Here is an 18,680-nt window from a genome sequence, read left to right as displayed (position 1 = left end):
CAAACATTAAATGATGATGATTAATGAAGATTCTGAGCTGTGAGGGATAATCAGAGGTTATGCATCTCTCCTTGCTAAATATACTTAACATCAAGCATCCCTTATTCATTCCTTGCAACCATTCTTTACCCAGACGCAACTCTTAGCTTCTGCAACTCCATTAAACACACCATTCCACCATTGCATCACTTGACCACCTGACTGGAACCTTGACCCATCCATAGATCTGGTCTTCTGCATTAGTTGTCTTCCACACTTTAAGTCTTTATTTCTTCCTCTTTCTTGACATATGCATCATACTTCTCAGAAGCTGTGTTTGGCCAAGAGCTCTTTCTACTTCCATGCTGTACTTTCATCATCATCATCATCGTCGTTGTTTAACATTCACATTTCCATGCCTGCACGGATTGGATGGAATTTGTCGAAGGAGATTCTCTAGGGCTGGATGCACTTCCAGCCACCAACCCTTCACCTGTTTCCAAGCAAGGTAATATTTTCAGATAGCCAGACATGTCTTTGTAGAATATTGGAAATGAATGACAGTACTCATACATCAGAGATGCCAGTGCCATCTGATTGGCACCCATGCCAGTGACACACAAAAAGCACTGTTCGAGCATTGGGCTTCATGGAGGCAGTGACATCAAGCCAAGTGAGAGCGTAGTTATGGTCAATGCCAGTATTGCGTAAAACACCCGTTTAACGATGATGATGATGATGAATGAGCTCATACTGCATGTTTACCAAAACTGAAATAAGAAAACACCAACAAAAAGAAAGTGTTGATGCTTACCAAGTAGTACCAGTATTCTAACTGGGTTTTACCATTCTTCACAGACACAACACAAAGATCTACAAAGAAAAGAAGACATAAAAACAGATGAATACCTCAAGGCACAGTTTATCAACACACTTTTCTACACATTTTCATAACAGCTCCACCAGATAGAAATAGCAGCCAAGTATCCTTCAAATTATACCTGCCATTTTAAAGAAGCACGGTCACATTTGATAAAGTAATCCTAAATACATTAATATCATTAGAAGACTGGATGGTGTGTTGGGCCTCACAGAAGCAAGGACCGGGACCATTTGGCATTGTGCCAGGCTTCGAGCATTGGGCCTCACAGAGGCAATGACTGAGTCCATTTGGCATTATGCTGTGCTTAAGAAGACCCATCAAGCCAACTAAAACTGCAGATATCGGCTTTACTGCCACGTAAAACCACAGATACTGGTGTCACACAAATGACACCCATGCCAGTGGCACATAAAAGCAACCATTGCACTCTTGGAGTGGTTGGCGTTAGGAAGGGCATCCAACCATAAAAGTCATGCCAAATTAGACTGGAGTCTGGTGCAGCCTTCCGGCTTGCCAATCCTGGTCAAACCATCCAACCCATGCCAGCATGGACAACAGACATTAAATTATCATGATGGTCATAGTTGGAACACCTTGGTTATAGGTCTGAGTCATCAGGGTAATATAAAACATCAACTTTATAATCACTGCTATCAAAGTCAAACACAAGAAAGTCATAAAAATGTGAAGTAAATCCTTCTTGAGCCCCATGAGGGGAACTGAGGAGTTTCCTGGTGTTAAGCAGATGAGAAAAAGGTTTCCCACTGGATAGGAGCTAGTCACCCACATTGAAAAAATCCCATTAACTTGGGTCACAACTATTTCATTTGGAGAGTTTTATTTATTTTTTTCAAACCCATCCTTCCACCTCATTCTGCAAAAGCAACCAATTGTCAGCCACTGTCCATCCTAGCTCCCTGTTTTGCAAAACTGACCAGCAATGGATCGAGGCTGACCTGAGGCTAACCCTCAGTGTTACATTGAGTGGAAGTAATTACAACAACCATACCACTAGCAACTTCAGCAACCATACCATCCATACTTTCACCAGTAATGAAGGAACTTGTACATGTCACCTAACCCCTACCCCATATCATTACACCACCCCCACCCTGTCCATTTCACGTTCCACAAAGTCCCTACCAGCTTTCCCTCCTCTATGAAATCCCTAACTAATCCATACCATCTATTTTCTTATGACAACTAAACACATTATCTCTAGCAATACTAATTAACAGTGCTAATTAACCCATTAACTGCCAAATTATGTTAATTCATATTTTGGGGCTTTGCCAGGTGTCTTGGGAGTTAAAATAATATATAGTATTTAAATTTTCTTCATTTGTGAATTATTTTGGAAATTATGATAAATTTTTCGAAAAGTCCCAAATGGGGATCGCTGAAAAAAAAAGCATATTTATCCTTTCCTATTCAATTGCAATAATAAACATTTTAGTTTTTTTGAAACTATAATATCAAATGTGAATGTGTATGAAATATCAATGAATGATATAAATGGGAAATGCAAAAATAAACAAAAACGTTTTCAAAACCGTTAATATTTTTGTAGTTCAAAAATTGCGATTTATGACATAAAATGTCCTCCAAGATTAGCCAGAGCTAATAATGACAAACTTTGATTACTAAATATTGTTAAACATCCCTCTGCAAATGCAACAATGTCCATAAGCAATTCCCTTTAAATACAGCAAGCAACTGGCAGTGAGACTGTTCTTAGCAGGTCCCCAAATGGGGCCCATGGCAGACAAGGGGTTAACAACAGTAATTACATACCAGCACAGAAATCATAATTGAGGTCCACAAAAGCACTGGACTGTGGTTTTTTCAATGGATCAAAAGTGGTCTGGGTGTTGTTCTTGGGGAAATCTACCATCTTCATGATTCTTTGAGAGCTGCACAGTATAAAAGAAAAAAGATACAGATCGTAAAAACAAGCACTACACAGATCAACTGTCAACCGGAAGGTTGACTGCTGACCCCAAATTTAAGGACACAAATGCAGTAAGGCTGTTTTGTCCTCCAACAATTCTACCAGATCACCACCCAATTTGGTTGTTACAGAAGAGATGTAAGAATTATTATGACAATGTTCCATTTTAGTAGTAGTAGTAGTATTGAGACGTGTGCTGTGGCAGTGCGTTGCTACATCTACCATTTCTTGACAATAACCACTCAGGCAATAACCCTCCAAACCATAGGGCTGTTTGAGTAGTCGTTGCTGATGAGGGTTTAATGAGGTTGGAATGTAATCCCTACCTCAATGTCTTTTAGTTGTAAATAATGTACATAATTCGTCATCTCTTAAATATAGAACTGTATGGATGTTAAATGATGATTTTTAAGGGGCTTCTCAAAGAAATAGTTTCTGGCACTGCAGACAAGACTCGGATGTGAGTCTCGTCTTCAATGATGTGGTCTTCACTCGGGTATGTTGAGTCTACATAACCTGACATACCTTCACCAAGGTATGTTGCGTTATAAAAGGCGTCTTCGCTAAGATATGTTGAGTCTCCATCAGAGGTTCTCACAGATTCTTAAACTCAGTATGTAGAAGTGGGTGTCACAGAAAATTACCATTTTTAAATTTCACGAGAGATATTCAGCAACAGTACTTTGGAATAAAGATTGTTTGCCAACATAACATGGCAGTCCTGCTTTAGGACAAATGTTGCTGACAAATGTTGCCCCAGGAGACATCGTCTCCAACTGGCTATACGACACGATCTGAGTCCTTATATTTTCGAACAAGAGAATAAGGATACAGATCGTGTGGTACAGCCAGCTGGAGACGATGTCTCCTGGGGCAAAATTACAGCAACATTCATCCTAAACCAGGAGTGCCATGCTATGTTGGCAAACAATCTTTACTACATGGGTGTAACAGGTTGTCATATGGATGGTGCTGTGTGGGGGATTTCACAAGATAGAAGGAATGACAACATATTTCCACAAATACAAACTCTCACCCCACCCCCACTACCCCCATCTTCAGTATGTTTTGGAAGAAATCCATTCAAAAAGGAGTGACAAAGGATGAAGGAGAGAAAAAAAGAGTAACAAATACCTTCCAAACCAAAATTTCCTTTTCCCATCAGAATTTTCACCAAATAAATCTGAAACCATGTCAGCATTGGCACTGAAAGGGAAGAGAGAATTGGAAAATGACAAAGTATTATTAAAGTCCAAAGATAGAATTAAAGGAAAATATCGATGGGATGATAGAGCTGAAAGTCTGCTAGAACTGTCCAAGACATGATGGTACAATATGGCTCTGATTTGGTGGATATCCAACATATGATGATGATGCAGTTGTTTGAGCAAGTGAATTATTTACCCCTGAACAGGTAAGGGTATAGGCACCTGTACCTTTAATGTAATTCTCAGGCAGAATTGACAGGACATGGTGTGTGACAAGGTATGCCTTTTGAAATACAGGTACAATCCAATTAGATGGGCTTCTTCCCAGTTTCCTCTGAACGTAATGGGTCGACCTGAAACTGTGAAACAAAATGACATTTGTCCAAGATGGCATGCAATGAGATTGAACCTGGGACCCCAGGACTGCTAAGCAAACTTCTAGACCATACAGCCAGTCAGGCAGCACTAGCATCAACCACACTCGAATGGTGCTTTTTACGTGCCACTGGCATGGGAGTCAGTCAGGCGGCACTAGCAACAATCACACTCGAATGATGCTTTTTACATGCCACCAGCACAGGAGCCAGTTAGACGACACTGGCAATGATCATGCTCGAATGGTGCATAGGACCAGTCAGCCAGCACTGGACAGTAAGTCATGATGATGATGATGATGACACAGAGTTCAAATCCCAGGCAGCTGATAAAAGTACCAGTGGTGTAATTTGAACAATTCAAACAACTACACCCCACCCACCCACGCTGCACCACCTAAAACAATATAAATACTTACTCCATCACAAGAGGCTGGTCCTTCAGTGTTTCTGCCAGCACATACGGGTTAGCTGAAATAAAGGAAAAGATTTGTTTGTCTTTTGGTGAATCATTTTGTATAAAAGAAAATCTCTAATAAAAAAGAGGATTGTCAAAAAAAAAAGAGAAAAAAAAAAAGACATGTCCTGTGTCCAGGTTTACTGTTATATTTGATGCAGGATAGACAAGCCTCTTTTATGCCATCATCTTCCAAATGAGGTTCTTTGGAGAACTGTGAAATGTGGTTCTTAAAGAAGATATTGAGGAGAGCATGGACTGATGGAGCATCTAATGAAGAAGGGATGACCTGGGTTATGGTAAACCGGGAACTGCTTCATGAGATAAGGGCCAAGCAACTGAGATCTGTTAGTCATGTGATGAAGAAAGAGGGCCCGGAAATGACCAGAAAGATTGAACGGAAAAGGAGCAGTGGGCAGAGAAGGACAATATGGATGTGAAGGCGGCGGTGAGTTGGCAGAAGTGTTAGCATGCCAGGCAAAATGCTTAGCGGTATTTCTTCTGCTGTTACATCCCGAGTTCAAATTCTGCCAAGGTCGACTTTGCCTTTCATCCTTTCAGGGTCGATAAATTGAGTACCAGTTATGAACTGGGGTCAATGTAATCGACTTAATCCCTTTGCCTGTCCTTGTTTGTCTCCTCTATGTTTAGCCCCTTATGGGCACTAAAGAAATAAATATGGATGTCAAGCTTGAAGAAATGGTTGGAAGGAAGAGGTATTAAACATCAGGAACTAGAACTGTTACAAAGAAAACAAAGAACAGTATGGCAGGACATGACTGACTTATGTCCTGCACTCTGGACATGGTACCTGAAGAGATTGCATGCAGGACATTCAGAGGTGCTCAACGACAACTTAGAACATATTAAAACCTCTCTCTCTCTCTCATGAAGATGGTCTCAGAGCAGATAAGTTAGGCAAATAATTACTGGTATTGTCATTAAGGCCTTGAGCAGGCTGAATCATTAGCATATCACATGAAATGCTTAGCAGCATTTCTTTAGCCTTTTTATGATTTGAGTTCAAATCTCACAGAAGCCAACTTGCTCTTTCATTCTTCTGGGCTCGATGAAATAAAGTACCAGCCAAGTGCTAGAGCCAATGTAATTGACTCCAGCCCCTCTCTTCAAAGCTGCAGGCCTTGTGCTCATGTTGGAAAGTGGTGTGGATACATGGCTATGAAGCTTGCCTCTTGATGATGTAGTCTCAGGTTCAGTCCCACTGCACAGCACCTTGGGCAAGTGTCCTTTACGTCAGCCCCTGGCCAACCAAAGTAGCTAGGGTAGATGGTGGTGGTGGTGGATGGAAGCTAGAGTAGAGGTAGGAGATAGAGATGTGTGATGGTAGAGGATGGTGGCGGCAGTAGATCAATGTCATGTTATGAGTGTAGATAAAAGTTTGTACAGACACAACCGAATGAAATAAAGAGATGAATCAAACATAACGACTGTCCAATGGTCAATGAAATGAACAGACCAACAAGAACTCATTAAATTTAAAGGATGTACACAACATCAATAATTACCTTGGTTCACAGTGTAGCCATTACCCCAGTAAATCTCAATGAAAATGTTTCCTGAACGATCGTTCTCCTTTTGGCGGCACAGCAGCACATCCATGTGGACATCACCATCAAAGTCTGCTGGTACAATACTAGTTATGATAGTGTCCGTCAGATTACTAGCGTTGGCTTCAATCAGAATTTGGGATGTGTAAGGTTCTTCAGATTTATCGGCCAAAAGTAATTTAACTTCTTTCCCTGTGAATGAAAAGAAACCAACTCTTTAATTAAAACAAATTACCAATCAGAGTGACACAGTAGCTATAGCCAGATTTGAACTCGTTACCTTGTTGTCTGTTATCTAATAGATACAAAATTAATGTTGTTTCTACACTCAAGCTTTGTGTTGTACTGTCAACAGCCTGTTTCAGCCTGAAACAATAACTAGTTCTTTCAAACTTAGTGCACTTGAGTTATCACTTATGAAGGCATCCCCCACATTGCACCAACACACACCCCTGTGTTACTCTTCAACACAACAACAGGTCTGCTAAGTCATTGCCAAGCTAACAAGAGAACCTCTATGAACTGATGCTCAACCTGCTGAAAGATCAGACAAATTCTACCTAAAATCACATTTTACTGTCTTAAAAGAAAAACAAAAAGATACAATTGAGAATGTCGTCTGAGGTAAAGAATGTCTTGGAACCAAAAAAAAAAAAAGGCTAGATGGTCACAGTTGAAACAGTTTTGATCATAGAGTTACTGGATTGCCCAGGATTGCCCTAGGGCTAAAAAAAATTACTACATACTGAAATATTTTATCTTTTACTCGTTTTAGTTACTGGACAGCGACCATGCTGGAGCACTACGTTGAAGAGTTTCAGTCAAACAAATCAACCTCAGTACTTATGTCTTTCAAGTCTGGTATTTATTCTATCAATATCCTTTGCAGAACTGCTAGGTGATAGGAACATAAACAAACCAACACCAGTTGTCAAGCAGCAAAAGTCACAGACACAAAAATACACACACGCATACACATATATCATCAATTATCATCATCGTCGTCGTTTAACGTCCGCTTTCCATGCTGGCATGGGTTGGATGGTTTGACTGAGGACTGGAGAACCAGGAGGCTGCACCAGGCTCCAATCTGATCTGGCAAGGTTTCTACAGCTGGATGCCCTCCCTAAAGCCACCCACCCCAAGAGTGTAGTGGGTGCTTTTACGTTCCACCAGCACAGGACCAGTCAACCGGCACTGACATCAACCATGCTCGAATGGTGCTTTTTACGTGCCACCAGCACAGGATCCAATCAGATGGTACAGTCATAGGCCACAACAATTACTTCACTTGACTCAACAGGTCTTCTCAAGCACAGTTAATTGCCCAATGATTGAAGGGTACTCTTAAATGGGCCAGTCATGCTGCACTAGCACAGGCCACAGTTACAGTCTCACTTGGCTTGCCAGGTCTTCTCAAGCACAGCATATATATATATTAATTTATAATCAAGGATACAAGGTAGTACACAGCATTGCTAGAAATAAGAGTGAAAATTATTCGAAAGCCAGAGCTATCACTTCTACACACTGCATTCAAAAAGTCGATACACAGATGGTGACACAAGTATCTTTAGCCCTCGGCAGTAATACTCACTGATGAGAAGTAAGTATTTATCACAGGGTTTGAAATCACATGATTTCCTTTTTCCGAAGTCTAGTGGTGAATGTAAGCAAGGCATTATTGCCGACAATGATCTGTGTTGGACAACCTGCATTTCTAAAATCATCAGAAAGATCAAACCTGTCTTAGAATCATCACTCAGTAAGACCCTTGTCAGATGCTCACCCGCTATCTATTTATCTGTTTGAAGTTATACATGGCTAAGGTACATTTGCACTTAAAGTTGGCATATCTAGTTTGGAACCCCCAGATTGTATAGAATATTGATCTACTGGAACCTATCCAGAGACGTACAGCCAGATGAATACCCTGTCAGCTGCTCACCATATCTTGCTTGTCTGGACACTGATACAAGTCCACAAAATTACCTTGCCAACAACCACAGCCACCATTTTTCTCTTTAATTCAATGCCTCTACCACCCACGGACATGCTTATAAAATGAAAAACAGCACAGCACCCACGAATTTCAGAAACATTCTTTTCATGCTCAGAATTGTTGAAGCAGGGAACAAAGTCCCTGAATTGACTGTTAAATGTCAGGACGTTGCATCCTTTGAAAACGCCATGCTTCCCGAAACTTGCCAACGCTACTCTTGATATGCCCATCCACCCTTACCTCTTTATGACTCTTTTAATGTTCAATTTTATGCCTGTTTTGTGTTTTATTCTCTGTACTGTGTAAATACTTACTTGAAGCCTTCATTACTGTACTTTCTTTACTTGACTTTTAAGCCTGCTTGTTTAACTTTATCCAACAAGCTCTCTAATGTAGCTGAGCACTGAATGTATGTCACAGTACCAGTAATACAGCAGGGTACCACTATTATATGACCAGTAGTATGGTTATACTGCCACTAATATGCTACAGAACCACCAACAACATTAGTATCAGAAATCTGTTAGCAGGAATTTTATTTCATGAAACAAAGCCAGCATAAAAAAATCTAATACATCAACACACAGTCTCTCTCTCTCTCTCACACACACACACACACACACACACACATATATATATATACACACACACACATCAATATTAATCACTCTCAAAGCGGTGACTTGGCAGAATCATAAACACACCGAACTAAATTCTTAGAGGCATTTAATCCATCTTTACGTTGTGGGTTCAAATTTCATCGAGGTCGACTTTGCTTTTCGTCCATCCAGGGTTAACAAAATATGTACCAGCTGAACAATGGGGGTCGATGTAATCGAGTGACCACCTCCCCTGAAACTGCGAGCCTTGTGCCAAAATGTGAAACCAACATTACTCACTGACTTATACACACCACATCTACCCATCAAATCTGTCTCATTTCTCTCCACATCCACACGTTGTTTATACAGACCACTTCTACAGACCATGTTATTGTAACCTACATCTACACACTGTCCATATATATCCACTCCACATCTATACATTGTGTTTATCATATACAGCTTACATCTACACACGCGTCGTCAATACATTGTCTATTTTATACACTCCACATCTACATATAGTGTATATCATTAAATCACAACACCCCAATATAAATGAGATGAAAGGTCTTTCTATTCGACATTACTGAACGTGTGTGTGTTTGTGTGTGTATATGCATATTCGAATGTGTGCTTAGATTTGGTTTAATTACTGGCAACTGAAGTCAAGTTTAACATACTTTAGTTCTGAGACACACCCACAACTAACATTTAACCATTTTCTTATCGGGCAACTTTGTATTACGACGCTCGTTCACATGCTTAGACACGTCCCTTTGTTGTACTAAAACCACAGCAATGGCGTTCCAGGCGTGGTCGTCCCGTCTTTTTTGTATATCTAGGAGTATATTGTTCGATGTGACATCCATTTTTTTTTAGGGCAGTAGTGCATGATTTGTGGGAATTATTTGTATTGGGAAAAGAGAGGGGGGTGAGTTTATTGCCTCGTCACACAAGTCACCTGCCTCTGAACAATAAAGGTTTGGCGGAAGTCAAACTTGTAAAAGTTTCAAGTTATTTAATTCGATGCACTTATTAGAGCAGAACTGAAACTCAAGAGACACTGAGAAAGTGACATTAAAATATTGTAAGTAGACGAAATAACATTTCTAAAAGAGAGAGATTCAAGACAAAATGATATGAGAAGAAGAAGTTCTGGACTTACCTCCGTCCGTCAAAAGAAATATGTCTGTATGTTTATCAGCATTAAAGTCACCGAAGGCAGACACAACACCCCTGTCGTTGCTGTTCACTAGAATGGCACTGCTAATATCTGAAAACTCTGTCAATTCACAAGAAACCAAGTTGATATGAAAGAAGAAGACAAGAACGGCCAAGAGGAAGACGTACAGCTGTTTCCTGACATTGTTGTGTCTGGTCGTCGTTTTTAACTCCACGCACGGCCGCCGTCTTTTCATTCTGGCTTCTGAATACATATTCATTTCCTAACAATCTACAACACAAGGAAATATTTCTCTATATCACTACCTATATATATCAATATTCGATTCTAAATATTATAGCAACAGCCTTAACTTGTTACACCTGTCCCGACCAAACAAGAAGTGACTGCCGTAAACACAAACGTATGACGACGTCTTAAAAAAATACGAAACTCACTTAATATAAAAACCATTAAAATATCATCGAAATTTATATTTTCGGTTTTAAAAATAACTAATTATTTTATTTTTGTAAATTTGATACTTAAAACACGTAATATCAAGATGAGTCTTTATAAAATGGAAAATTGCGACGATCGTCTGACACCGAGGGATATCACAATGGCGGAGATTAAGAGAGAAAATTATGAAGCAACCGTTAAAAAACTGGATACTTATTATTTTAGACGTAAGTATTTCATTGAATCTTATCTATTCATGACTCCTTTATCAATTGCCTGTGTAAATAGAGCGATTCAATATCTTGTTGTTTTTGTATTCACCTACTTTTCCCACCTGTGTCACACAAATGTCGTTCAGTTACCTTGACCTTCATATTTTCATGTCCTCGATTAAACACAGCTGTTTCTTGTTATTCTACACATTGCTGCACATTATTATGTACACTCTACATTATTATATATACACTCTACATTATTATATGCTCTACACTATCATACATTCTACGCATAGGCTTTTATACACACCACGAATGTTGGATTGTTGTTGTTCATGATGATGCTGTTTAGCCCTAGGTAAGTCCTGATCATAAGCAAAGGCGTTCTAATCATGACCATCCCGTCTCTTAGACGGGATATTTCAAATAACATTATTTAACATGGCCTTCCTTCTTTTAAGAGAGCAAGGTGTGATTTGAGACAGATTTAGCTGTTATTTGTAGCAGGTCGAACAACTGCGTAGAGGCTCCATCGTCATGATGATGATGATGCTGATGATGATGATGATGCTTTGTGTTGTTTAGCCCCAGATCATCCTTGATCCAGCTAACCTCCCTTCAAAGACGTTCCAGCCATAACCATTTCGTCTTATTTTCAAACATAACGCATCCGTAAGACAACATTACCCGAAATGTTTTACTTTTTAATAAAGGCGATTTGACTGCTATTTCTAGGAGATTGAGCAATAACATAACGTCTCCCCTTAGGTTGGCCTTGATCGAACAGACTTTCGACTAAAGACAATCCAACAGTGACCTTCATACAGCATGTCCATCAGCATGACATGAAGGAGATTTAACTGTTGTTTCCAGCAGACTGAGCGACCACATAGGTGGATCGATGGCCAACAGGAATGAAATCAACAATTGACAAGAAGAACACAACAATGGTGATTCTATTTGGTCTTTTCTTACAAACGTTTATTGTTTTGAAATGGTTTATTGTCACCTTTCACATTTTCACAAATGGTATGGTCGGTGGGGGTGGTCGTGGTGGGGCATATGTTAGTGTGTGTGTGTGTGTGTCGTGCGCGCAAGTGTGTGTGTGTGCGTATGTGTTTACGTGCTTGTGTGTTTATGTGCGTGTGTGTGTGTGTGTCATGCGCGCACGTGTGTTTGCTTGTTTATGTAACAGGAAAGACAAAAGTCTGTGCACTCGAATTTAAGTGTGAGAAAATATAGGATACTGTATTTTAAGCGTGTATAAGGAAAACCCCTCATTTTAGGGGGGGGGCTTAAAATTTGGGGAAAAAGGTTTTGTAAGGGATTATAATACTATCCATGTATAAGAAACTCCCATGTTTTTTAACCTAATCTTTGACAAAAATGGGTTCCTTATACATGTTAAAATACGGTAGGTAAGCAGACAGGTAAATAGATAGGTAGACAGACAGACAGACAGGTAGGTAGGTAGATAGATAGATAGATAGATACAGTTCTATATTTAAGAGATGAGGAATTATGTACATTATTTACATTTGATGGATATTTGTCCTCATCTTGCTTGTTGTTAACGTTTCGGCTGATATACCCTCCAGCTTTCTTCAAGTGTCTTGGGGAAATTTCGAACCTGGGTTCTCATTCCTAAGGAATTCTTCGATGTTGTTGTTGTTATTATTATTATTATTGTCCATGGGCATATGGTGTGGTGGTTAAGAGCGCGGGCTACTAACCCCAAGATTCCGAGTTCGATTCCAAGCAATGAACTGAACACTAATAATAATGATAATAACATCGAAAAATACCTTAGGAATGAGAACCTAGGACACCTGAAGAAGGCTGGAGGGTATATCAGCCAAAACGTTGTGTTAACAACAAACAAGATGAGGGCAAGTATCCATCAAATGTAAATAATGTAGATAGATAGATAGATAGATAGATAGACAGGTAGTTAGATAGTTAGGTATATAGACAGGTAGGTAGGCAGACAGGTAGATAGATAGATGTTCATCATCGCCGTCATCAGCATGAACATCCAACTTCCATGCTGGTATGTGATGGACAGTCTGACAGGATCCAACAAACCAGAAGACTGCATTGAATTCTTATGTCTGCTTTGGTAGGGTTTCTATGGCCAGATGCCCTTTCTAACACCAACCACTCTACAAAATATACTGGGTGCTTTTTTTTTTTTTTTTTTTGTGGTACCAGCACATAAGACCTCTCAACTGAATGAGGTTGTGGTAGAGGGGGAAATGGCTTTATGCCAGATGTTGAGGGGCTAAAGTATGATAAAGGAACAGGTCCATGTATCTTGCTGTAGGGGAGAGACAGGGAAACACCTGGTTAATGCAAGTACAGTCAAGTGAAAACTCCACAAACTAGTTGCCAGAAAGTTTCAGGGGTCATCAGGAGAGAATGTGCACCATTTCAGGGCCTTCCTCTTCGTGGCTTTACAGCACACCAGCCAACTGCCCTCACTGATGTGGAGCCCCACCTATTGTTTTGACTGTTTAGTATTTGACCTCATGTCCATTATGGGATTATCACCTTTTGAATACTAGTCTTGCTATAGGGGAGATACATGGCTACCTTACATTATATAAAGGATGAATGGGAGTGGCTGGAAAAAGGATAATAAGAGAATACAGATGTATGTATGCATATATTAGTACAGTGGTTCCCAAACTTTTTCAGGCTGCTGCCCCCTTGGTTTTAGACCATTCTTTTGCTGTAAATTCAAAATAACAGTATTTCGCAAATAAAACTTAACCTAATTAATGGATTTTACAGTGTTTTTTGATGGTTTTAGAGCAAAAACTGATTAAAAAATTTTTTTTTTCTTTAATAAAAATTAACATTAACAGTTTATCGATAACTTCTGTTATATTTTTAAAGAATTAAATGATCAACAGTTATCACAGTTAACTTTTTGGTTAACAGATTAACAATTAACAGAGTTAGCTTTTCGATTAATGGTGCCCACCCCTACCTGTTCTTCTATCCACTTCCCTCTCTACTACAACCTCACTCAATCAAAGAACTGGTTGCCTTGGCAACCTCACTAGTGTTGGTGTCACAAAAAAAACTACTCAGAACATTCTGTAAAGTGGTTGGCCTTTGGAAGGGCATTCCAGCAGTAGGAACCATTGTGAATCCAGCATTGGGGCTCAGCACAGTTTCCTGATTCGTTGAATCTTCTCAAACTATTCAACCCATGGCAACACGGAAGAGGAACATTGAATGATGAGGATAGTGGTGGTATGGTGATGGTGGTGATGACAATGATGATGAGGAAGGTGATATGGTGATGGTGATACTTTACACTTTACTTTGTTTTGGTCATTTTGACTTTGGCCATGCTGGAGCACCACCTTAAAGTGTTTTTAGTTAGCGAAATCGATCCCAGCGCTTATTCTTTTGTAAGCTTAGTACTTATTCTATCAGTCTCTTTTACCAAACTGCTAAGTTACGGGGACATAAACACACCAACATTAGTTGTCAAACGATAGTGGATGGGGTAGAGTTAGCGGTTATAGTAACCGACTAAGGGATAAAAATATCTGTGTATATATATATATATGCATATATATATATATATATGTGTGTGTGTGTGTGTGTGTGTGTGTGTGTATATGTATATAATCATCATCATCCTTTAATGTCCATTGTTCATGCTGGCATGGGCTGGACAGAGGTGTGCATCATTACAGCCACAACATTACTCCCTACTTTCAGCAGTCTAGGATGTGTTGTACTTTTCAAAGATTGTGGAGTGTGATGTGAGATGTATTTGGCTGCTATTTCTGCCAGGTAGGCCAAGCAACCACATTGGTGGTAGTAGTAGTGACTGTGTTTGTGTGTGTGTGTGTATTTGTTTTATGTGTGCGTGTGTGTATGGTGTATATTATATGTTTATTTATACATGTATATTATATACGTTAATTTTTATATATTTATATATTACATGTTATATATAGGACAGATAGATGGAGGGAGAGAGAACTTGCCTTCTACTCTTGCTACCTCCTGGCAGCATATATACGAAGTGTCGCAGTTCTACCTAATTGAAGGATAGATTACATTAATGTGTGTGTGTGTGTGTGTGTGTGTGAGAGAGAGAGAGAGAGAGAGTGAAAGAAAGAAAGAAAGACAGAGAGAGACTGTCTCTATAAATAGTCAAATGTTGGTAGGAAGGGGTAAGGGAGAGAGAAAGGAAGAGGAGGGAGACAGATGTAATGCAAAGACCTTGGAAAGCTATATATACATACATACACACATTACATACATACATACAGTCTAACAAGGTATTTACTGAAATTGCTAGAAATAGCAGCTAGATCTGTCACCCTATGCACAGGCATCTTAAATACCTTTACTTGAAGGTACCAGCTGTAACAGTACCTGAGTGACAACTGGGGGTACCTTTCTACAACCCAGGTACCCATCCTCTACATCACTTCGTGGTTGTAACATTGGCAGGATGACAGCAGATGTATCGCTGTAGTACCCGAGTACTCTACCTACATATAGAGAGACTTAAGTAATGTCGAGTGTGACCTTGGGAGAGTCACAGTTGAGGTGGTGTCATTGTAATATGACACAGGGGTCACCCTATAAGACAAGCTGTATCACGGAACCTGTCTACCCTGAAGAGGATCAAAATATTCTTTCATACTCTTTTACTTGTTTCAGTCATTTGACTGTGGCCATGCTGGAGCACCGCCTTTAGTCGAGCAAATCGACCCTAGGACACTTATTCTTTGTAAGCCTAGTACTTATTTTATCGGTTTCTTTTGCCGAACCGCTAAGTTACGGGGGACGTAAACACACCACCATCGGTTATCAAGCGATGTTGGGGGGACAAACACACACACACACAAACACATATATATACATATACACGACGGGCTTCTTTCAGTTTCCGTCTACCAAATCCACTCACAAGGCTTTGGTTGGCTCGAGGCTATAGTAGAAGACACTTGCCCAAGGTACCACGTAGTGGGAATGAACCCGGAACCATGTGGTTGGTAAGCAAGCTACTTACCACGCAGCCACTCCTGTGCCATGTTTATTTATTTTTAATTATGACAGATTATTTTGAAGCTGAACAACAGAGAAAAGAGGAAGAGAAACAAGAAGAAAGAGAATGGAGGCTGCGGCACCAAAGCCTCCGTTCCTTCTGAACCTTGCAGCAGATATTTCCATGCAAGAATCGGCCTCATTAGTCATCAGAGGCATAAACACGGACAGAGAGGAAGAAGTGGTCAAGAAAAAACCAAATAAATTATTGGACACACGATAGAACGCTGACGATTGTTAATTAGTGTTAAGACTATATTTTACAAGAAGGGAGACATAAGATGTTGTGATGTTCATGTCTCTCCAAGAGATACTATTAGCTCAAGTAGAGTAAAAGTAGGGAGCTTATTAAACCTAGCGATGCCATTCCACCTGAGACCACTTCTCATCATCATCTTTTAATGTCCATTTTCCATGCTGGCATGGGTTGGACAGTTTGACAGGAACTGGTGAGGCCAGGAGCTGCACTAAGTTTCATTGTCTGTTTTGGCAGGGTTTCTACAGCTAGATGCCCTTCCTAATGCCAACCACTCCACAGACTGTACTGGGTGCTTTGTGGCTGTTGCATGTTACTGCTAGTTTAACCCCAGGCAGATTCTCCACCAGCTGGTTATCGGTGCAACACTCTGCACCCTTTATGTACAATATAGTGCTAGCAGGGGGAACAAACCCTCTTGTAGCTAAAAGGACTGACTCAATCTAGAGCTATTTATGATAAGAAGAAGAAGAAGAATGATAAGATTAATAATGATTTCAAATTTTTGCCACAAGGGCAGCTTGGGAGAGGGGATTAAGTTGATTACATCGACCCCAGTGCTTAACTATTTAATCAACCCCGAAAGGATGAAAGTAAAATCAACCTCGGTGGAATTTGAACTCGGAATGCTGCAGCTGATGAAATACCGCTGAGCATTTCGCCTGGCATGCCAACGATTCTGCCAGCTTGTCGTCTTAATAATAAGGATTAATAACGATAAGGAAAATAATGATAAGAATAATGCCAGTAATTTCAAATTTAGGCAGAAGGCCAGTAATTTCAGGGTAGGGGCTAAGTCGATTACACCGACCCAAGTGCTCAACTGGCATTTACTTTATCGACCCCGAGAGGATGAAAGTAAAGTCGACCTTGGGTGGAATTTGAACTCAGAATGCAAAGACAGATGAAATGCCACTAAGCATTTTGCTCAGCGTGCTAATGATTCTGCCAGCTCACTGTCTTCCATGATAATAATAATGGCTTCAAATTTTGACATAAAGCCAGTAAGTTCAGGGGACGGTGTAGTCACTGATATCAACTCCAATGCCCAATCTGTCTGACATGCTCTTTTTGTATTTCATTCTTGTCCTTTTCTCTTATTATGTGCTTCATCACCTGTTCTTTATTCATTGTTTTTAGTAGTTTTTCTCTGCTGCTCTCTAAATACTCTACTAGACTTCTTCTTTCCATCTGTACACATTCTTCTACTGCTATTAAGCCTCTTCCACCTTGGTCTCTCCTCAAGTACAGCCGGTTGATATCAGCTTTCAAATGGTGGGCTCCATACATCATCAATAACTTTCTACTTTTTCTGTCAAGTTACTTGGGGGCAATATGTCACAATGTGTGCCACTGACTCATTCCAAGTTGCACAGACTCTACATTTTTCTGACACCTCCTCTCCACATATATTTTTTCTCAAATTGCTTGCTTTTATTGCATTATCTTGAGTTGCTACAATTAGGCTCACTTTTTTCAATTGCCCCTTTCATAACCAAGCCCAGAATTTTGTCCCACCTACATCTTCAATGGCTCTCCAAAACTGTCCCTGCACAGGTTTCTCTTCGATCTGCCTGACATGCTCTCTTTCTATTTCATTCTTTTCTCCTGTCACGTGCTTTCTCACCTGTTCTCTCTTAACTGGTTTTAGTAGTTTTTCTCTGCTGCTCTCTAAATACTCTACTAGACTTCTTCTTTCCATCTGTACACATTCTTTTACTGCTATTAAGCCTCTACCCACCCTGGTCTCTCTTCAAGAACAGCCAGTATTTATCTCATTTATGCAGTCCCCATCCATTGTTGTTTTGCTGCCTAGATAGTTCAATTCGTCAACATTTGCGATTGGTTTGTTATTGAAAGTCACATGGTCAGCCTCTGTTATGTTTTTACAAAGAGTGGACGTTTTCTTCTCGTTCCTTTTGAAACCCATCATCAATTCTCAGCAGGAGCACCGAAAAATACGATTTTACCAAAGCAACATACTTAGGATCCTCCTCTCTGGTTCTGAATGTTGGAAAACAACCAAAAGTATTGAAAAGAAATTGGAGGTTTTTTCAAAATAAATGTTTACGAAAAGTTTGAAGGTTTTTACAGGCCGAATATGATCTCGAATAACGAACTACACACCATGGCTAACGTGAAACCAGTAAGAGAAACTATTGAAGTAAGGAGATGGAACTGGCTGGGTCGAGTTTGTTGCTATAAACTGAACTCAATTGTCAGGATTGTTTGGCAATGAGTTCCACAAAATAAAAGACGTGGTCGACCAAAGGAAACATGGCAGAGAACAATAACAAAAGATCTTAAAAGCAGAAGGGTTAACAATGGAACAAGCTGTCAAGGACCCTTTCAGTGTTAGAAGGTGGGATGATCTTGCTGTCGCCTCAAGTGCCACAAGGCACAATGAGAACCGAATGAATGTACCCTGATCTGTGTGTCCAACACATGCCAGTGTGGAAAACGGATGTTAAAGAAT

At 40.0% G+C, this 18,680-nt stretch overlaps 2 protein-coding genes across 2 annotated transcripts in view; one reads left to right on the top strand and one right to left on the bottom strand.

Annotated features, from left to right (window-relative positions):
- Positions 1-10,469, bottom strand: part of LOC106874308 (T-cell immunomodulatory protein) — a 37,156-nt gene extending 26,687 nt beyond the window's left edge. The window contains exons 1-6 of the mRNA XM_089365438.1: positions 10,193-10,469; positions 6,379-6,612; positions 4,815-4,866; positions 3,948-4,019; positions 2,657-2,775; positions 794-852 (exon numbers count right to left, since the gene is read on the bottom strand). Of these exons, the coding sequence (XP_089221564.1) occupies positions 794-852; positions 2,657-2,775; positions 3,948-4,019; positions 4,815-4,866; positions 6,379-6,612; positions 10,193-10,469 (813 nt within the window). The remainder of the gene's footprint in view (positions 1-793; positions 853-2,656; positions 2,776-3,947; positions 4,020-4,814; positions 4,867-6,378; positions 6,613-10,192) is intronic.
- Positions 10,470-10,613: 144 nt separating this feature from the next.
- Positions 10,614-18,680, top strand: part of LOC106874307 (phosphorylase b kinase regulatory subunit beta) — a 43,682-nt gene continuing 35,615 nt past the window's right edge. Inside the window, exon 1 of the mRNA XM_089365434.1 lies at positions 10,614-10,878. Coding sequence (XP_089221560.1) covers positions 10,755-10,878 — 124 coding nt within the window. The 5' untranslated portion in view covers positions 10,614-10,754. The remainder of the gene's footprint in view (positions 10,879-18,680) is intronic.

This window comes from Octopus bimaculoides, chromosome 1 (assembly GCF_046866305.1).
Source record: "Octopus bimaculoides isolate indiv1 chromosome 1, ASM4686630v1, whole genome shotgun sequence".
Classification (NCBI taxonomy): domain Eukaryota; kingdom Metazoa; phylum Mollusca; class Cephalopoda; order Octopoda; family Octopodidae; genus Octopus; species Octopus bimaculoides.
The sequence above is the reverse complement of the archived record's forward strand: the minus strand, read 5'-3'. Positions and strand labels throughout refer to the sequence as shown.